Raw genomic sequence first — 22906 nt, 5'->3', positions numbered from 1 at the left:
ATGAATGGATGTAAACTTTATTTAACATATTGCATATGGGTACAATACAATACGGCTCAATACAAACAATTGTTAAGGGAATGCAGACTGTTGTAGCTTGGACTGGGGTCCTTATAACAATAACTTGACAACACATGGTAGCTGAAGCTATTTGGGACACGGAGCTCTGTCCCAAACACACACACTGTTGTCACCGGAAGGGCACGCAGATGGTATCTACTGCGCATGGGCGTTTTCGCAACAACTGCTCCGTGCTGACTACACGCTGTTGTCGACTCGTTTTTTTTGCGTATCTCCAAACGCAAACACAATTTTGCGTTTCAGCCGTATCCACAAAAAAACGCCAAAAAACGCATTTCTGTGTAGATAGGACATCAAACGTCGTCAAAAACGTATAAAAAAACGCCAGGAATACACTAGTCTAACGCCTTACTCTGATCGCTGTGTGAGTGAGAGGAATGTGTGTACTGTGTAATTTGTGTGTGTGTCTTACTCTGATCGCTGTGTGAGTGAGAGGTGTGTACTGTGTAATTTGTGTATGTGTGTGTGTCTTACTCAGATCGCTGTGTGTGAGTGAGAGGAGTGTGAATGTGTGTGTGTCTTACTCTGATTGCTGTGTGAGAGAGAGGAGTGTGAATGTGTGTCTTACTCTGATCGCTGTGTGAGTGAGAGGAGTGCGTGTGTAATGTATTGTGTGTCTAGTCTGATCATCATCTCCTGCAGGGGAACAATGTTTTCAATGTCCAAAATTTGCTATGGGATCATCATGTTATGATGTTGTCTGGAACCCTGAGAAGCCACTCTCACAAAGATAGGTAGTGTACCAAAAAAAAAATTAAATAATTTTTTTTTTTTTTATGACTAATCGACGCAACAATTTCTCGTCGGCGATTTTTTATAATCGACGTCGTCGATTATGTCGACTAATCGTTGCAGCCCTAATACACTGTACTGTACACTCTTCCTTCCATATATGAACTACTGTGCGGAGGTGTGGGGTAATACCTACAAAAGCACTATACAGCCAATATGCACCATGCAAAAACATTGACATTTATGGACTTAGTTGATTTCAAAACTGCCCTCATTGTATACAAAGCCAGATATAAACTAATCCCAGGCAACATTCAAAAATGGTTTAGAGACCGGGAAGGAGAATATAACTTAAGAGGGAGAGGGAATCTTAAACAACCAATGGTACACACTACGCTGAAAAGTAGGGATGCCCCGATCGATCGGCCACCGATCGTTGTCGGCCGATAATCAGTATAAATATGCGATCGGTGATGATGCTTTATTTTCGCCGATCGTCAAAACCGATCTCACTCGCTGGGTTCTGTCTCAGACACCGGGTGGTGCGGCGTCTGCTCATCCCTCCAGCCCCTCCCGCACGCATGTAAACACGGGTCTAGTCTAGTGGGACGGGAGGACGGCGTCTCCCTGAGCTAACGTTACAAAATGACCCAGTCAACTATTCACTTTTAGTTTAATACATGATGAGGCATTGTCTAACCGAACGGTATCTAGCCGGCTAGCTACAGTACTGATAGCTCCTGATATCAACAAATGCTCCAGCAATAGTCTAGTAGAGACGTGTATGATACCTGTTAGCGCAAGTTAGTTCACTGTTCAAAACGAAATGTCCCATTGAACTAAATAATTCACTGAGGCGTTGTATTAACGTTATATATCCGGCTAGCAGTAGCTACAGATAGCTCCTGATATCAATGTCTTATAACACTGATTTGACGCGTATTTGAGCTGAGGGCTTGCTGAGCACAGTAACGTTATACCAATAGGGTCCAGCTGCAGCGCAGGAGAATCCTGGTCGTAGCTGGAGGCTACTAGAGTTGTTACGACCCTGGCTCAAAGGCACGCAACCTATGTGCAAACCAACACCAAAACCCTGTGCTCTAACTCAAAATGCTACTATATCAAGGAACTATTAGTGTAAACCAAAGGACAAGGACTGGAAGAACGTGACAGCTCTTCCTCTAAGCACAGACACTGCATGTGTTTTACCAGGGCTGGTTTTAAAGCTCCCAGCAGGTAACCAATCAGCACTAATTAGCTAATTGGCAGCCCTCAACCTGCATGCACAGTGACACAGGAGTGATCAGGCTCCTGGTACATAACAGAGTACACACAGACAGTGGAGCTTGTTGCGTGGTGGCGATGTCTCGCAGATAATACAAGTACAAGTCTAATTATATAATATATATATTTTATAAAAAAAAAAAATAATCAAACTATCGGATCGGTATCGGCCGATATGGCTCACGACGATCAGTGATCGGTATCGGTGGCAAAAAACGTGATCGGGGCATCCCTACTGAAAAGCATGTGCATATCTGTTTGTGGAGTGAAGTTGTGGAATCATTTACCTGAATACATCAAACTGAGTAAACATGGCACAATTTAAAAAGCAGCTTAAAAAATACACATTAGAGAAATACAGAAATGAGTAATGCGGATAAACAAAGTTATGTTATATTGTGTTATGTAGTGTTGTATAGGGGTGGGAATCACCAGTTTCATCACGATACGATACGATATCGATTCTTTGGACAACGATACGATATTTGCCGATATCACAAAGTCTGCCACGATTCGATTCAGGTGCCTGCGATCGATATGAGGCGATATTATGTGCCCATTTAACACAATCAGTCACATTTAGATCAACTAAAAAAAGGCTACGGAAATATCAATTGATGTTTTTATTTTTGAGCTCTTCCAGACATTTAAATGAAAAACAATCTATTGTTTTTAATACAAATAGACCTCCTGTTCACTTTTTATATATTGAGCTTTAAACTTTAAGTAAAATGTTTTGGAACTCACAACACGCAAGCTAAAACCCCTTCCCCTCCCAAACTTCCTACAATTGTTTTATGTTGCATTCATGTTTAACACTTTAATCGCCATGGGTTAAATTCTTAATATACCATCCTCCGCCAGCTCTATTTGTCTATGGAAGTTCCCCTTCTTTGCAGGGCTATAACTTTTTAAATTCTATTGCTACATTGCCATTATTATGGCCCATTCAATGTCCTATATGTATTGTTCAGGGTGTAGCAACGTTAAACTTTTTCATTCACATATTCATACTAAAATATGGTCTAAAGTATAAGTATGTTTTTATCGTTTTCTGCAGCTTTCTTCAGAACGTGATTTATAGCCCTAAATGCATTATATTGATGATCAAATGCAGTTTGGTAGGAATCTGTGCGAGATAAAAAGTTTCAACTGGACGTACTTCTAGAAGTTTCTACGCATCATCTGATGTTGACCGGATGGGCGGGGGATCGTTTATAATTCCGTGGGCAGCGTTAGATGATTCATCCAGAGTGGGTCATATGTTCATCAGATCAGTTAGTATAGAATAAGTTAGAAAATAACGCTGAATCTTACCGTGGCTTCCTCGTGCCGCTGGCAGATGAGCGTGGAACAGATTTTTTTTTCTATTATGGGATGTAGAAATGCCCGATCCATTTCCAGGTTGTATAATAGTATATACGTCCAAATAACGTTGTTTATTGAGTTAGGGCGAGCGATCTATTATCCAGTGTTTCAAGATGGAGTCGCGGGAGCTATAGCGAGTGGCCGGACCACATTTGGATGAGTACTACCGGTTCAAAGGTTAATATCCGGTTGGCGATCTGCCGATCGGCCACCAGATGGCGCTCTTGAACCGCTAGAGAGTTGAGAGGAGATCAGCACTGTGTCTCAGGGCTCCGGAAAGGAAATATGATTTCGATGACAGTTTTTTGAAATATTGACATCAAAGACGAGTTACGGCGTCTTCGGCAGAATGAGCATGGCTCGGAATGACGTGAAAACTCGTTTTCGGCGACCATAGTGTTGAATATCAACATTATCTGTCCATCCTCAGTAACACACACACACACACACACAGAATGCCCCTCCCCCAGTCCCCCACAGAAAGGTAGACTGCCCCTGCCCCTCCTCCTTCCCCTCTGTTCTCTCCTGTTCTCTCTCACGGTTAGCTGCTTAGCTTAACGTTCATTTAGATATTTAACGCAACGTGGGCATAAAGGAATGGCGACGATTAGGGCTGGGCGATATGGCCTAAATATGATATCACGATATTTTCTGACCTTTCGGCGATACACGATACGCATCACGATGTTTTTCTTTTTTTCCCCAAACAATTCATTATGAGGCTTACCAAGACGGTATTTGAGTTTGCAAGCTAACATTAAAGACAAAATAAAATACCCATGCATTTAGCATTTTTATATTATATATTAGATTTAGATTATTGGATTATTAGATTATATATTGCATATATTTAGCAATGAGATATTATATGATTTAGATATGAAATATGATGAATTGAAAATGGGGGACCCTGATGTAAACAAGACGAAAGTCTTTCTCTGGTCTGCATCCCCTTAACAATTGTATGTATTGAGCTGTACTGTACCCATTCTGCAATATGTTAATAACGTTTTAAATCAATCAATCAATCAATCAATCAATAGGATTTTAGCATTTTTATGAAACTACTGTATATTTGTATGTCTCTAAATGTTTTGATGAATTTAAAATGGAGGACCCTTATGTAAAAAAGCCGAAAGTCTTTTTCTGGTCTTCATCCTCCAGTCAGTCCACTGTTGTTGTATTGAGCTGTACTGTATTGTACCCATTCTGCAATCGTTAATAACGTTCATTCATTCAATCATTCAGCCGGCAACAGAATAATTTTGATTGACAGTCGAGTCTGCCAATTACGTCACACCGCTTGTACCCGCCCTGCTGTTCTTAGCACCAATCGGCAAGCAGCGCTATTCTTTTTTTACATTCCTGAATGCCCTCCATTGATTTTAACGAGAGCTCAGCTCAACGACAACAACAGCTCACCGCAGCCGACGAGTGATTACTAGCGCACCGCAGCATGACAACGAGGCATAATGATTTTACTGCAACAAATGTTATAATAAAAGCCTTTCCATACATCTGTCTGATTGAAAACTTTATTAACAGACCGCAGAATGGGCACGCACAACTCGGCACGGACTGAGATATGAACAGTAACTGTAACTGAGGGGTACAATTCCCTGACTGTATTGATAAGTATGGTATCATTAAACCACTACCGCTTTATGTACTTTAATTACTGGCCATACAGTACACGATATCTAAGTATGATGAACACTTTCCCACATATGAAATCAGGTCCACACAAAGGTAATGGTCAAATATTTAATATATAGCAAAAGGTACATATAATAATTACTAATTTATGATTTGAATTGAATGCTCTTGTAAGGCAAATGAGTACTCGTATGCAAATCAACACTGAATGTCCAATCTCTGGTTACACAGGAAGCAAGTATACAACCTGGCTCTTAGGGGATTATAGCGATGGTCACTTAATGATTATAGCTGGATAATATACTGAAGGGGTCCCGCCGGTTGTAAGCCAGTAGGGGGGGTAGGAGAGCCGTCGGCTGTATCCCGTCTGGTCAACGATTTCCAGGGAGAATTCAGGTACAGAAAACAGTGCCCGTGGAACCTTGATCCACAGATGAATACACTTGGGCTCTCTTGTAGACGATAGCTGTCGCTGTCGGTCCACAACGAAGAAGAAGCGAGGCGACCTCAGTCTGGTCTGAGCGCCGTCTCACCTTGGCTCCTCTCGGGGTAAATCCAACACTCACCGGTGTTGGCGATTATCCGCTCCACAAATCAAAGCACCAAAGCAAATAGATATTCCATGCCGTATAGGGCTCAGCAGTCGTCGGGGTAGGTAATCCAATGTGCAGGTCCACTCGTCCTCGCCCAGAACTCCTCGGATGAAAGCACCACGCGTGGTCTGCCCAGCCTGGTTAAGACTCTAGATAACGCGAGGAAACGATGGGGGTACTGCTCACTTTAGAACTCTAACCGAACGATGCACCATACATAATAGACTATTATTACTTAATAGAAATACGGTGCCAAACTCTGGCAATTCAGCTATTAATTCGCACGAGGTCTCACTGCTATTCTAAGGCCAAACAGGCCTCTACTACACCGCACGCGGTATCGTGGGGTGAGGCTTCACGTCTTGTTACTTAGTTGGGTAGAAGGGTAAAGGACTAAGAGGAATTCTACATTTCTTGCGCCATATTTATATGCACAGTGGACAAGTAGTGCCGCTCTGCTTTCGGTAGCCGTATTCCTGCGCGGAGCTGAGGCTAGTAAAGGCATGTCTCGTCGGTACCTTTGAACTTGAACGCCAGGGGCTTGTCCCTGGCGCCTGGTCCTTTTGTCCAATAAGAGAATGAACTATTATGGGCTGTAGTAGAATAAAGGGATATTCAGTGTATATGTACAAGGAATATACAAGGGATATCAAACGATATACAAATACTATTAAATATATATCCATAAATAAATATATATATTCGGTTTAATCTGATCCTTCACAACAGTAACGCTTGCTATCTATGTCGTCATCGGACGTTGCTATGTTTGGGTAAATACGCTGATGTGTAACTATATAACGTGTAACTATATAATGTTGATGCCACAAAACGAATGCCTTTGTTAATCATAAGTACTAACTTTGATGCAGTAGTGTGTGTGTGGGAGCGGCGTTGTTCAAAAGTTTGAACGGGGTGGACCAGATTGACGCGACACAAATCCTCTTGGTCAAAACATCACGATATCCACGATACGTTAAAAAAGTGTATCGTTAATGAACTGTACCCGATATTTATATAATATCGTCATATCGCCCAGCCCTAGCGACGATGCAACGCATGTTAGATGCATTTTACCTGTTGCGGGGAAAAAACTGCACAGACTTATATCGGGTCGCAAAATAGACACTCTGTAGTGCTTTACAGCAGACGCAAACACTGCTGTAATGTCTACACAGAGTTTCACAATACTGGGCGCCGGCGGATATGACTCGCGGGATTTTCAAAATAAGAGTATCGCAATATGAATCGATCTTTTTACGTTGCATCGATCCTATTTGATTATTGATAATGGATCGATATATCGATCTGGATCGATGTATCGTCCCACCCCTAGTGTTGTACTGTATTCACTGCTGTCAAGCGATCCATTTTTCCCCCGTACTATAAGTAAAAGTATATTCTATATTGTATTATACTAAATTATGTTATATCTAGTAAAATTAATGGAAGAACAAATGTAAATGTAAGGGGGTAGGGATCAATAAGCTTAGCTTCCCTCTACTCCTTTTTGAACATGTCAACTAACTACCGGTAAATACATTGCTCTTGACTTTTTGTTTATAATTCCTTTTTTTTTTTTTTTCTCTTTATTTTTTTAATTGTTGGATTGTTCTGTTTGACGGAGCTAGATACCGTGATTTGTTTGGAGGAATATGGAGAATACATGTTAAAAAATAAACATTCATTCATTCATTCATTCATTCATTCATGCAGGTCAGTACATCCACATGCTACTTGCTAGACGTATACAATTTATCCTTCTGATTTGTTATTAACTCCCAGTTGCTGTGCAGATTTGAATAGCTTGACGTAAAGTAATACAGTAACAAAAATAGACAAATACAGTGATGCTTACAATTCGGCAATCATTTATTTAACACCTTTATCAGCTATTCAGTCAGATTTGATCTGATGAAGACCTAGAGTGTTGAGTGCTGTATATAACGTTTTTAATAAATTATGTGGTGGTATTTTCAGTGTATTCTTCTCATGTATTCTGTATGTCTTCTTTGGTGCATATATGGGAGAGTACACTATAACAAGGCACACTGTGATAGAGCGACATGGTTTCAGGTTTACATTGGTTTTGTTTTTAAACACACGTTTTATGTGACTTGTGTTAGCTTTAGTAAAATAGATTTTGTTGGGCTCAGAAAAGTATTACCTTATTCTAATCTACAAGTCAAAACTTTCATGAACATAATGTAACTATAATTTACAGATCACAAGATCCCAAAATGTGTACATTTAATTAATTAAAGTACGTATCTTTCATCTCTATTTCTCTTGTGTCTTGCTACAGTGTCATGACACACTAGTGCAGTTCGGTGGCTTCCTGGCCTCCAACCTAAGCACGGAGGACTACATCAAGCGCGTTCCCTCCATTGACATTCTGTGTAACCAGTTCCACACGCCGCATGATGCCGCTTTCTTCCTGTCCAGACCCATGTACGCCCATCAGATCCTGGTGAGTCTGCTAATGTAGTCCTGTGTGAGCCGGTCTGCAGTGGCATTTCAGACTAGTAGCACTTAATCTGAGAGGAATGGCCTTGTTCCCTTCCTGTGTAAGACCATGTCATGTAACATAAAACCAGAATGTCTATCGTTTGGTGGATGCTTTTTATTCAAAGCTCCTCATGGTACCTCGACTATATACATTTGTAGTGGGGATTAATCTCCTAACCGCCTTGCCATCGTACCATATTTAGAGTTGGTCCCGGGTGCCAGACACTGGCTGCCTACGGCTGCTAAATGGCTAGGGTGGGTTAAATGCAGAGACCAAGTTCCTGCCTGGTGTATGTAAATATATAACGATGTATGTATAAAGAGATTCTAACATTTGACACATTTGTCGGGTACCAGTCTTGACAGTGTTTAGGCATAAATTATTTTGATTTCTGTTGAAGCTACAAGGCAGGGTCTAGACGTACTATATGTTCTCTCTGCACAGAGTAAGTATGACGAGCTGAAGAAGGCGGAGAAGGGCAGCAGGCAGCAGCAGAAGGTCCACAAGTATGTGGCGGCTTGTGAGCAGGTTATGACGCCGGTACATGAGGCTGTGATGTCCCTCCATCCACCCCAGGTGTGGGTCGACCTCCGACCCCAGTTCTACACCACCTTCTGGTCGCTCACCATGTACGACCTGGCCGTGCCCACGGCCGCCTATGAGCGCGAGGTCAACAAGCTCAAGGCCCAGATCAAAGCCATTGAGGATGTCCCGGAAATAGTGAGTGGCAGAACCACCTGTCAACGCCCCTGTATCCTGGTCTAATGCTAACGTAATCTGATCCCATAACAGGGTATCTGTGGGGTATTGACCCTGACATTACCAGGCTATTACACAGTAACGACTAATGTGTGAACCATGAAATTAAATGCTACCGTTAATGGAGGTACAGTTCTGTTATACTTATTTCTAGGGATGTCCGATATTATCGGCCTACCGATATTATCGGCCGATATCGGCATTAAAATGTGATATCGGAAAATATCGGTATCTGTTTTCAAAAAGATTTTATTTTTTTTACATTTCTATAACCTTTATTTACCCAGGCAAGCAAGTAAGAACAAATTCTGATTTTATTTATTGTCAAAAGTATGCATAATGTTGTGTTAATTCCACAACAAGAGATATGTAATGTTAATAGGGATGGGTATCGTTAGGATTTTATCGATACTACTACTCCTATCGATACTGCTTAACGGTTCGGTACTTTATCGATACTCTTATCGGTTCTTTTTGATAATTTTTTTACGATTTTTATATTTGCAGTTGAGAGCATTGGTCATCTCCCTACAGTAAAGATTAGAAATGATTGAATTATTGTAAATGTGTGTGGAGTGGTGGGAATAGCTGCTTCAATAATAACTTATAACAACAACAGACAAGTTAGACAACTATGTATACAAAAAAAACGATATACACTGAATGATTAGTTGTTACCTAAAGTCCTTGGACTCCACTGTAGAGAACGGGTGCAGGCCTTTGACAACAAACTTTGTCACAGCCCTGTGACACTCGTTCACCCTATCCTCTGTCATCTTTCCTCTAGCTGCTAGGGAGAAAGGACTTTGGGTGGTGGAGGTAGAGGGAGGATGTGTGGTGGGCTCACTGGCCTGGGACACATTGGTGGCTGACCTCAGCTTGACGATCTATAAAAAGTTTTTAGATTGTAGTATTTGTATCTAAACAATTATTTTGTTTATTAGCCTATTTGTAATAATTCGTTATTAGCCTAGGAAACTCCGTATCTTGGCTTACCGGCTGCAGTGGACGTGGATGCAGATGGACCACTGCGCGCAAGGCAGTCGAATACCGCGCATTTCTGCACACTAATATAGTGTTTTGCAAACAAATGTTTTGATAGATTGCTCGTATTGCCACCCTTACTGGCAAATGTTTTGTTGCACTTGTGAACGCTTCGCTCTATCCGCCATCACGACTCAGTCCATGCAGAGCTGTCTGTGTCTGTGTGCAGCGCGCGTCGGCACGGAGACAGCGCTGAGATGCTTCCAGCTGCAGCACATCAGGTGTGCGGGGCTTGTATGTGCGGGGCTTGTAAGCGCTGCTGTCTGACGTGCTGCAGCTGCATACTATTGACAGCGCTTTCATTAAGGAGTACCCGTATGTATGTGTAGCGCGACTCGCGAGGAGTGTGTGTAATAATGACTCGCTGCTTCTCGTGCAGAGACAGAGAGAGGAGAGATCGTTCGCAACTTTTAAATAATAATAATAATAATAATAATTTCTCTAGAGTATCGATAGCAGTACCGAGGACGTCGGAGCTTATAAATACTCCGGTATTTTCTAATATAGTACCGGTTCCCGTTTAAAACCGGGGTCCGGGGGGCATCCCTAAATGTTAATTACCTGAAATTATTCCGATTTTGGGGGGGGGAAACCCTGCATATATCGGTTGATATCGGTATCGGAAATTAAGAGTTGGACAATATCGGTATATCGGTATCGGTAAAAAAGCCAATATCGAGCATCCCTACTTATTTCCCAAGTAGCTGTTGGCATTATGCATGTGAAACATGTTCAATGTTAGCTTGCTAGCTAACGTTACTAATGTTGCATAAACTTAGCTAATGGGACGACTGTAATGCACATTCAACACTATTGGCTACTGTAAACGCCAAACAATATCTATGACAAGTCGCTCCCTAGATTCCTGTTTTTACAGGAAACTCATAAATATGTGGAATCAAATAGCATTCTGCTAGCCATTTCTTGGAGACTTTAAGCATTCTTCTGAGTAATCCAACAAGCAATCAGTGGTTGCAGTTTTACCAAATGTCTGTCATTTTGGTGCCCCACCCCTGCAGCCCATCAACAAGAAGAAGAAGGAGAAGGAGCGGTGCACGGCGCTGCAGGACAAGCTGCAGGAGGAGGAGAAGAAGCAGCTTGAGCACGTTCAGAGAGTCATCCACCGCCTTAAACTGGAGAAGGACAACTGGCTGCTTGCCAGTAAGTGGGCAATATTGTCCAGAATAGATCATGATGATGATACAGTATTTCTTTCCATTTCTAGTTTTTCCTATTATGTACAAAAATAGAAAAACATACAAACCACACATATACATACACAACGCTTTCCCTGATTAAGATTAGATTCAAATGTATCGTCATTATACAGCACAAGTACAGTCCCACGAAAATAAGTTTGGCATCTAACCAGAGTGCAAATGTAACGGTAAAGTGCAATAGTAATATACAATGTACAAGTGATTAAACTGGATATAAAATATATAAATGAGTATACCCATATACCCTACATATACACATGCATTAAAGCGTTCAGTCTCCAGACGGATTTCAATCTTTTTTTCTTTTTTTTTTCGTCAATTTGATTTGGAGTCTGACAGAATTGGCTACCTGGTATAATATGATTTGTAGATGCATACAGATTGAAACGACATTTAGCCAATCAGAGCCGTCAAATATCATGAAAAGGGGCGTTTTGACCATTCTAACTAATCAAACGTGAGCTTTACGCACACACACGCTGCTCGCAGTGCCCTCCTCCTCACAGACCCGTCTTGTCGCGTATCATTTGCACCGAAGATAGCAAGCGTGCAGGTCCTCTTTTAACACCACTGAAGCATTAAACAATGGCCCAATAAACTATTCACTTTAGTTTACTGCACGAGGCGTTGTCTAACGTTATCTAGCTGATAGCTCATAACATAATAGACATATCTCAAACCCTGCCCCTTTTCTTGATCCTCCAATCACAGCTGTCGCTTACCTCGGACAAACTTTGTTTGTACGAGGAAGTCCGAGGTAAGCGACAGCTGTGATTGGAGGATCAAGAAAAGAGGGCAGGGTTTGAGATAGGTCCATTGAAATTCGTTTTTGAAGCTGTGGCTAACGTTAGCTAGCTACCTATCTTCGGGTGGCTAACGTTAGCTACCTAGCAACTGTAGCTTGCTAATACAGGCTGTCCTGGCTGGCTAACTTTTAATTCGCAATGGAGTGGAGCTAACTAACTGTACAAATCGATGTGATTGGCTGAGACTGTATTTTGTACGGTTGGCTGCCTGGCTGTTGTGGATTCGGGTAGCCAGCTAGCAGCTAACATCAACTCAATGTCAACACTATGTTGACACTCTGAGCGAGTTTGCAGACAGCAATGTAACAAACAATGTGGTCCGTGCGGAACCATTATCCCCAACACATAGGTCTGTGTGTGAATAATGTTGAGCCACCACAAAAGATGAATCCAAAGTTTAATATAGTAAGAATAGTACTAGGCTATATGTCACAAATGTAACATTACTATATTCCTGTATGTCCCTATGCCATAAATGTCATGATGTCAATGTCATGTATGTCATAAATGTCAATATGAATTGAAAATGGGGGACCCTGATGATGTAAACAAGACAAACGTCTTTCTCTGGTCTGCATCCCCTTAACAATTGTGTGTATTGAGCCATACTGTATTGTACCCATTCTGCAATCTGTTAAATATTGATTGATTGATTGAACATTTTATTAACAGATTGCAGAATGGGTACAATACAACATTTGATTCCCTGTTTATGTAATATAATTTGTGGAACCAAATAAAGTATTAAAGTGTGTGTGTGTGTGTGTGTGTGTGTGTGTGTGTGAAAATGAGACTACAACAAGGAAGACACAGGATGTATGTTTGTTCCCTTCATCCACTCTCCTATTCTTCATCTTCTCCCCCCATTCCCTGCTCTCCTCGCCTAACTTCTCTCCTATCTTCTCCCATCTCTTCTCCTATAGTTGAATCTACTCTACCACTCTCCTCTCCTCTCTTCTCCACTCCTCTCTTCTCCACTCCTCTTATCTGAATGAATGAATGAATGAATGAATGAATGAAAACTTTATTTAACAGATTGCAGAATGGGTACAATACAGTACGGCTCAATACACACAATTGTTAAGGGGATGCAGACCAGAGAAATACTTTCGTCTTGTTTACATCAGGGTCCCCCATTTTCAATTCATCATAACATATATGACACACATGACATACAGATAGACAATACTGCTACATCTATACATTTATGACATACCAGATTTACAAATACAGTATTGTTTGTGATACAAAAATAGTCTAAAAAAGAGTACGGTATATACATTTGACGAAGAAACTGTACATTGGAGGAGGTTGGGTAGGTGGGGTGGGCCGTGGGGGGACTGTACATTGGAGGTGGGGGTAACTGTACATTGGATTATCGACGAAACCTTACTTGGTCCCAAGAAGAGGGTCTTGTGTATTAAATAAAGTTTTCATTCATTCATTCACTCTGGATCTGGTCAATCCAGTAGCAATACACACAATTGTTAAGGGGATACAGACCAGAGAAAGATGTTTGTCTTGTTTACATCATCAGGGTCCCTCATTTTCAATTCATAGTGACATTTATGATATACACAACATACATGACATCATGACATTTATGACATAGGGACATACATGACTTACAGGTATATAGTACTGTTACATTTGTCACATATACGATATGCAAATATACAGTACTGTTACCCAGAGATCCTAACAGTAAATATATACATATGATGAGGAGGAGACTGTACATTAGGAGGGGGTGGGTGGGCGGTAAAAAATATATACAAACGGTGGGGAGGAGACTGTCCATTGTTGTTGTGGCATAATTGTGAAACATGTTTAGTGCCTTGTTTGCAGTGATGGGCAAGCTACTTGGAAAATGTAGTAAGCTACACTACAAGTTACTCTTGATTAAATATAGCTAAACTACAATGGAAGCTATCCCCAGAGAAATGTAGCAAGCTACACTACAAGAACATGGCAAAAATAGCTAACTACATCGGCACTACTTTTATTTATTTATTTGTTTTACTTTATGATCAAGTTTCCACACAGCCCAATGCCTGATGCTGCACGGCGGCAGTTTAAACAACAACATTATTATTGTCCCTTACCTTAGATGCGCCGCGCCTGCTGCATGCATCCCACAACTTCATCTTTTCCATTAATTCATTCCAGATAGGGCCATGGAGAGGCATTGTTGTTATTGACATCATCTTCATCAATGCCATCAGCCCTGGAAACATCGAATCCCTCTGCCATTTCGCGCGGACTGGTTGCATTCATTCATCAGTGGTCTGTTTTGATTTGCACTTCCTGGTTTGCTTGCGGAGCTGGAGTCCCGCCCTATCCTGCCTCTGATTGGCCTACCCGTAATGTTTTGGCCTAACCTTACCCAACCGTGAGTCGTCATACTCTTATCTAAACCAACCAACCAATCATAGTGGGTTTTCTCCGGTGAGTTTAATTTTTTCACGATTCTTTGTCTGTTTCTCCGGATAGTAGCGTGTAGCGTTTCCTCACGCTATGTCACTACTTTGTTCTAAAAATAGCTGCACTACAGAGAACGCTACTTGGTTCAAAAGTAGCGACGCTACCATCACGCTACTGAGAAATGTAGTTTAGCTATGTAGCGTCGCTACTTGTAGCTAGCTACTGCCCATCACTGCTTGTTTGTATGATAACAAGCCTTTTAGTTCATGGTTCAAAGTAATAGGAAAGGGGTGCTAGCTCGCCATCAATCAGAAGCTAGCCACAAGACTTGCATTCATGCTCTCCACACAGCCTCCCTGCCTGGCACAACAACCACAACAGTAGGGTCTATAGTCACAGTCAGGATAGTAGGCTCTACAAGTAGGCTCCCTTAAAACGCTAACGCTATTAAAAAGAAAATACAGTGGAGGTTAAAATAAGAATATGATTTGGCCTGAAAAAAAGTTCAGTCAGGAGATTTTCTTTTGCTTTAATCCCTGCATATACAACAGTAACCTCCCCCAACCCCTTACCACCAATAGGGAGGTGTAGTGGTTACGTCATTGCCGTTTTTTGTGTTCTATCCTCTGTCCAACGCAATGTATTTCCCCATTGCCCATTTCTATCGTCTCGTTTTAAACAAATAAAGCATTAACATTTGCATTGCATGGTGTACCTTTCTGTGCTTATTCATCCACAATCTATAGCTCAACATGAAAACATTCACAATTAATCATAAAAAAATATCGCCAAATTTGATTTCAACCAAAAATGCTTAAACAATAATGTTAGTGATAGAAGGGAACTCATTTTGTGCAAACATGTAAAGCTTTTCAATTTCCATGCGGCAGAATTGTTACAATAGCCGATGATCCATTTTCCCAATGATAAATCCCTATACGGGTGGAACAACCAGTGACGTCAGACTACACCTCCCTATAGGGACCACACATTTGTTGCTGTATACATTCATATACTGTTGTTGTCCCGCTTTGTTCCTCAAGCATAAACATAGGAGATTCAGAATTTAGACTACTGGTTTATGATATTTGTAACCTGTATTGAGTCTTCACACTAGTCATTAAGACTAGCTTCTTCCCAGGTGTGCAGAAGATGTTTTTATATTTTGTGAACCGGTCAGCAGCTGTTACTGATCCATCTCAACCGTGTTTTGTTGTTTATCAGAGTCCACCAAGAATGAGACCATCACCAAGTTCCTGCAGGTCTGCCTCTTTCCTCGCTGCATCTTCTCAGCCATTGACGCCGTCTACTGCGCCCGCTTCGTGGAGCTGGTGCACCAACAGAAGACGCCCAACTTCTGCACTCTCCTGTGCTACGACAGGGTAATTCACACTCGCACGCGTTAAAGAACACCACGTTAGTGAAATTCTCGGTCCAAGAACCCAAAATCCACTTAAATCATCAACAATTTAAGTTTCAATGCGAAATGACGATGATTTAGCATCGCGGCAACAAAAACCCAAGTCTTGACGAGATTACTACTCAATATCTGAAGCAATGTGTGTAAAATATTTGGGTGCCTTTTGGTTTATCTTCATAGATCCTGTTTAGTTTAGAAAAAAAATATTACAGAATTACGGTACTCATGAATCAAAACACTGGCACAGTGAATCAAATCAAAGCCTATGATAACAAAATTGTGGATCCTGCTATTGTAAGCAACTGTCAAAAGGTCCATTTTCAGGTAGTTTTCTAGCCTCAATGTTCCAGTGACCCACGTTTCAAATTTCTCTAAGAATATTGCACTTTAATTTTAAATATTTTGTATGCAAGCCTCAGCATGAATATATTTTCATCTGTGCACTTTTGCACAGAGCAACAGAGGTATCACTCCACTATGAGTCATTTGAGCACCCGCTTGAAAGATACACGCCTGTTTGTACACCTAGAAACCGAATAGGAGGCATCTGCATCTAAACGGATAAGCCTGACAAAAATACATCTCTTGAGAAAGCACCTTTCCCATCAGTAGGAGCTAAATAATACACACAAGCAGCTCAGGAACTCTCCGCTCTGCCTCCTGCTCTTTCTGATGTAGACGCTACAGAAAATGTGGGGAAACGGATTTTTCCCATTTCCCTGGAATGTATACTGAAGGTTTTCTCCCAAAATGACATCTTAAGACGTCAATAACCGGTTAACCTGGTGAATACCAACTCTGCAGGTTAACCTGGTGAATACCAACTCTGCAGGTTAACCTGGTGAATACCAACTCTGCAGGTTAACTGGTTATTGACGTCTTAAGATGTCATTTTGGGAGAAAATCTTGAGTATTCAAATTACTTCCTAAATCGCCTCGAGTCGAGCTTCCTATCTGCTTACGTTCATTCAGTGACTACAACTAATTGCAGTGTCTTACTTTTTTTTTTTTTTTTTTTTTATCGTGCCAATACATGGTCCAGCCATATACTAGGTTTTCATCTACCGGTAGTCTTTTCTCTCTGACAGCTCTTGATACAAGGAATAGTACTTTGCAAGTGCTAACATTTTTGTATTTGTTTTAAAAGCCATACAAGGTTTCTAAACATTAAAGCAAAACAGGCTTGTATTTTGAGTTATGGTGAGAGAACTTTTAAGTGCACATTATCCGTCATACTTTTCAAGAATATAGGACTATATACGGTAACCTAAATTGATACTCAAGTAAAGTTACAGTATACCAATTTACAGCCATTTATTAACACTTTCAGAGCCCAAGCTTCATCTTGATTTACCGCTTGAATGCCCACCATCCACTTCAATGTTAGCGTTAATAACGCCTAATCTATGTTTTAAATTATGGCTATGTGTCTAATCTGCCCGTTGCTTATCAATGACTCGTTTTCCAGTCAACATTGTCTAAGCGGATTGTTTTTTTATCGGTTCATTTTCGTTTTATAGCATTTTGAAAAGCCCTCGTTTTCAAGGAAAATATAAATATTCCATGATAATCACCCTTTCAGCGTTTCCGTTAGCCGGTAATTACCGGTATTTGACTGGCAAAATATGTTGAAGTCCGAATATTTAAATATCTCCGGTCATAATGTCCGGTGGAAATAATTCCTCTAAGCACAATTTTATTATTTGAATTGTATTAAAATAGGCTAAAATTAAATAGCCTATGCGATGAACGTTTGTTTCATTGTGCTTCGCTCTAATAAAGCGCGGATGGCGCCGCTCGGATGTGAATCTTTTTTTTTCTTTTTTTGAGCCTGTCTGGCCACCATAATAACGACAAACAGCTATACGAGCGAGAGAGAGAGATGGCCAAACAAGCTAAACTTAACAAATATTTCATGAAACCAAGCACAAGCAGGTCTAATAATAATGACATTGACAACGAAGATGAGTCTTCTGAAGTCACAGAGACCGCCGATGCTCCCGCGGAAAATAAACAAATGTCGAGCGTTCAGGCGGCGGCCCGAGTGGAAAGTTAAATTCTCCTGGCTGAGGTACGACATTATAGTCTAGTAGTCTAGCGTCTATGATGTACGAGAGATAACATTGATTGAACGTACACAAAGTACACTTTATTGATTGAACCACAAAGAGCATCCCCAGTCTGCTGCTACCGTTGCGAGCCTCGCAGAAGTCCACCTGTTCCAATGCAATGGGGATCTAGTCGCAGGTACAAAACGGATAGGCAGAACGAGACGGGGTGAGTAAGTGTTGACATTTTTTAATCATAATGCAACTGTTGGTTGACTGCCGTGTCACATAGTAATGCATATAATTGATTATAACTAAATGTAGGCTATAATGAAATCAACAAACGCATTACGAGCATGTGGCTCGTCCTCTCGCTCTCTGCATGCAAACGAGGCAATGTGATGATCAACTACAGTTTGCTGTGTGTGAAGTTGAACATTATGATATGCGTGACGTGTCTGATACAACGAGGTGAAGCGATGTCAACTCGAGATTCATTTGGTGGTGCGTGTGACAGCTGCTGCAGCGGGAGCCTGCAGGGCGGGAGCTTGATGCTGGATCAGCGTATCGCACTAACTTGGGAGGCGAGAGATAGTAATTTGATTCTGCAAATCAATTTCTCATTCTTCGCTTGATGTAATTAATACAAATGTCCAATATAACGGAATTCGTTAGCTCATAAAAATGTGATTATAACAGACTGCTGTTTAAAACTCTGACCGGAATTTCAGGAATATGTCCGGGGATAGAAATCTTGCAGGTCACCCAGACCGGCACGAATATGTTCTAACGGAAACGCTGCACCCTTTACTGGAATATTCTAGAATACACAAAAACGTTGTAATTTTTCTGCCTATTTATGAATCGTTTTCAAATAAACGCTAGATTATCGATAGTATATGTGTACGTATGCACGCTATATAGGCGATCTGAAAAATCGATTCTCTGATTTCCTCAAAGCGATCGCCCACACACGCACACACACACACACACATAGGGCGAACGCTGAGATCTCAGCGAATACAACTCTGATTATCCCAAGACTTGTAAAATAGATTCCTTACCTCAGATCATCAGATGTTCTCCAAAAAGATCATTCCAATTCCTGATCGCCATTCCAAAAATCGATCGTTTTTATTGATCCAACGCTACATACTGTACATATGTATTCCACGCTGTTCTGAGGCTCCACAATGAATCCGATCGGCTCGGGTTACATGCCTGAGAAGTAAAATGTGGATTCCGGATTTTTCTTTTCTCATCCATTTTCATTGAGTCCATTCCAAAAAGGTGCATTACCATCTGGGAGATGATAGGGGGCGGTTTTTTCACATCTGAGCTCCTACAGGGGCTGCATACCAACGGGAGACTCGGTTGATGAAATATGAATTCAGATCGCTAATAAAAAAATAAAACGATAATAAGCGTTGTGGGCATTCAGGCATTGGGCTGATAAAACGTGATATGACGTTTTGGGCATTCAAAGTGTTAAGAAGAAATATAATGAATCGTATTTTGCCAAGTATATAACAGCACTTGATTTTTGCACTTGAAACAATAATGATTTAAAGAGTTAAAGAAATCTTATTTTTGGGAAGTACTCTAATAATTATTATTACTACTGTAAATGTTACAGAAAAAAGTCAATAGAAATGTTGCAACCACTGAGCCTACAAACAATGTATTATTTAAATCTACAAACCTTTTTATATTGAAATGGTACCGGTAATCTACTTTAAATCCGCCTTTCTACTGGAATCGAGGTAATCCTGATTTTCTTTTTTTATCCAAATCCTAACTACGCATTTTGAAGATTTGATCCTGATTAAAACTAGAATTCGATTACCTGATCTGATTACAACCTTTTTAAAGTTGTTTCAATTTCCCATTTGCAGGATTTAATCCAATCTGATAATCAAAATATGATCAGATCACTTTTGAACTCCTGGGCCCATGTGATTAAACTGGGTATGAAATATATATAAATGAGTACGGTACTACTGAGCTAATCAGTAAAAAATAAAGCCCTTTGACAGTTTCATTCGATTTTCTTTTTTTCATGTCACAAAATATCTGGAGCCAATAACATTAAATGATCAAACTATTAACTAGTAGAATACTACAATTTATTGAACTGATACAGTAAGTGAAAGATGCAGTTTATTAATCAAACGCAGAGGAGTCTCTCCCAGGCCTCGAATGTAAGGACCTCCCGTCATCCCAGGGGTCTTCGGGGAGGATGTAGATTCATTTTGGGATGAGACTCTTTAAAATATATATTGATTCATTAATATTCATGTGCCTATCGCTTGCACATCTGTTTCTGTCTCTCCTCTCTGCCTTGTCTTAAGCACAGCAGAGGAACTGAGGACTGGGGCTGCATGAGTTCATCCAAACTGATCAAATCATATGGGCAAAAAATTTATTTTTATATATTTATATAGTTATATCCATCATTATGAATAAAAGTGTCTCATATCAATCGTAAAGTTCTTTCACCAGAAATGAGTGCGTTCCATATGCTGTAAAAATAAGTGTGTTCATAATTGTACCAGTAGCACTCACTCTTCCCCCTGAATATTTATTGGTAAATAAAGGTGTTAAAAGAAATAATATTTATATATAATAATAATAATAATAATAATCTCTCTCTGGTGCATGTTGTCCAGAGGCAATACGCAATTACAGCTAAACCAAACCGATGACAAAAAAGGATTGTTTGCTAATATGAAATAGGAATACGATTTTTCATCATAACGTTTCAGTGCCCCCAAAATGCAAAACAAAAGCCCCCGAAAATCTATTTAAGGGGGCATAGAAAAGCCCTATATAAAAATGTATTAAATTAATTTATTTGTATTAAGTTGCACAGATATCAAGTTGCCAACATCTAGTGCGACATCTAGTGGCTGAATGTTATCTATAGCAGGGGTTTCCAAACTTTTCAGGCCGTGACCCCCGAAATAACTGTCAGAGCCGCGACCCCCACTATTATAGGAGGTAAAAAAAAGTATATATATATATAATTATATTTTTATGAATGAATGGAAATGTATCGTTGAAACATGCAAACGTTCAAACGCACACACACTAATAACAAGCATTGGAGGCTTTTAACCAGGGCCGGACTGGGGAAATCATTCAGGCCAGGAAATATAGTGCGAAATATAGCCACAGTCGGGCCACTTTTTTTATTATTATTTTTTTTAAGATTTATTTTTTAGCGTTTATCGCTTTATTCTACTGGGCAGTCCAGTAGAGAGAGAGAGAGAGAGAGAGAGAGGTGAAACGGGAGACAGAGTGGGGGGAAGACATTCGACAAATAATGACTGGTTCGGGAATCGAACCCGGGTCGGCCGTGCCGCGACTCAGCACGCTATGTGGTTCGCCACTGGGGCGCCCCGTCAGGCCACTTTTTAAGCGTGGGTCTGGGGGTCCCCACCAGGACATTTTGTTACAAAGACTTCATTTCCTGCATTCTGGTGTAGGCATTTTTTTTATTTGTACCCTTTAAATGCCAGTGTTTGTGATGGCATCACAAATTATTGTTAAAAAACAGGCTATGTATGATTAGCAACAACACTGATTTTGATGGATTTTTTTTTGTTTTTTTTAAGGGTCCCGCCCCCACCAATCACATGCGGCTCTGTGTGTGTGTGTGTGTGTGTGTGTGTGTGTGTGTGTGTGTGTGTGTGTGTGGGGGAGAGAGGGAGAGAGGGAGAGAGACAGTTCTCCAACTTGTGTGGGTTGCAGTGATCTCCTGGTTGTTCCCCACCTAGGTTATCTAACTATTGGCCTGGCCTGCTTCTAAGTTCAGTGGCCTGACTGCATTAAAAAAATAAAAATAAAAATACCTTTTTAAATTTTGTTTTTATCATCTGGCGACCCCCACTTTGGGAACCCCTGATCTATAGCACCTTTTCACTCAACTTTGAGTTGACAGGAGGTCATCTTTATTTTATCTTATTATTCTTAGGCTTATTTTATTCTTTATTCTTAGGCAATCTTTTGTTATTCTTATTCGTGATTTGTTTGTCTACCTAAATGTTTACTGTGAGCGATTTGTAGTGCCAAATTTCCCTTGGGATGATTAAAGTATTTCTATTCTATTTTCTCTGCAGGTGTTCTCTGCCATAATCTACACGGTGGCCAGCTTCACAGAGAATGAGTCTCGGCGCTACGGGCGCTTCCTGTGCTGCATGCTGGAGACTGTGACCCGCTGGCACAGCGACCGGGCCATCTATGAAAAGGTTGTCCTGCCGCTTTCAGCTCTACACCACACACCTGCACTTTCAGTTGTCGTTTTCAGTTCCATATGTCATGGAATTGTATTACAAAATAGTGTAGGAACATCATTGAACGAATACTCGAGCACACTGGTATTCTTGCTTCTTCAGTTACCGTAATTCCTCTAATAGTAACCGGGTCTCAAATACAAGCCGGGTCTCTATTAATGGCCGGGTGCGCTCTCTGGAGCTAAGCAATTATAAGCCGGCCTCCTAATACAAGCCGGGTTACTAATATACTGAGCTGCATACTGAGCTAGTTACTTGATTTCACTTTGAAAACGTTGAAATGACCAGTGACCACCTGTAATTGCACTGTTTACTATTTCATACAGTACTTGGTTTCAATAAATGAACCCAGTACATTTTACTGGGTTCAAACTGACACAAAATGTTGATTTATTCATTATGATCCGTTTGAAAATTTGAAATATAGGCCTCCCTCTTATACAGGCCTCCTCCTAATACAAGCCTGGTACCCGCTACAGTTGAAACAAATACAAGCCGGGGTTACTATTAGAGGAATTACCGTATGTGGAAATACGCCAATGTTTCGGTCAACAGAGCTTCTCCAGGGCCTGATCTGTTGACCGACATGTTGGTGTATTCCATATGAAGGTGAAAAAGCAAGAATACCGGTGTGCTCAGAATATTCGGTCCATGTTCAAGCTTGTAT

General features: G+C 40.7%; 1 protein-coding gene across 2 annotated transcripts in view; it reads left to right on the top strand.

The window, feature by feature from the left end:
- Window positions 1-22906, top strand: part of thoc2 (THO complex 2) — a 172565-nt gene that overhangs the window by 118087 nt on the left and 31572 nt on the right. For both annotated transcript variants that reach the window (XM_084320913.1, XM_084320914.1), the window contains exons 22-26: window positions 8020-8184; window positions 8668-8943; window positions 11046-11187; window positions 15701-15858; window positions 22066-22194. In XM_084320913.1, coding sequence (XP_084177039.1) covers window positions 8020-8184; window positions 8668-8943; window positions 11046-11187; window positions 15701-15858; window positions 22066-22194 — 870 coding nt within the window. The remainder of the gene's footprint in view (window positions 1-8019; window positions 8185-8667; window positions 8944-11045; window positions 11188-15700; window positions 15859-22065; window positions 22195-22906) is intronic.

This window comes from Notolepis coatsorum (assembly GCF_963971535.1).
Source record: "Notolepis coatsorum genome assembly, chromosome: 8".
In the NCBI taxonomy this organism is placed as follows: Eukaryota; Metazoa; Chordata; class Actinopteri; order Aulopiformes; family Paralepididae; genus Notolepis; species Notolepis coatsorum.
This window is presented reverse-complemented; position numbering and strand designations above follow the sequence as displayed.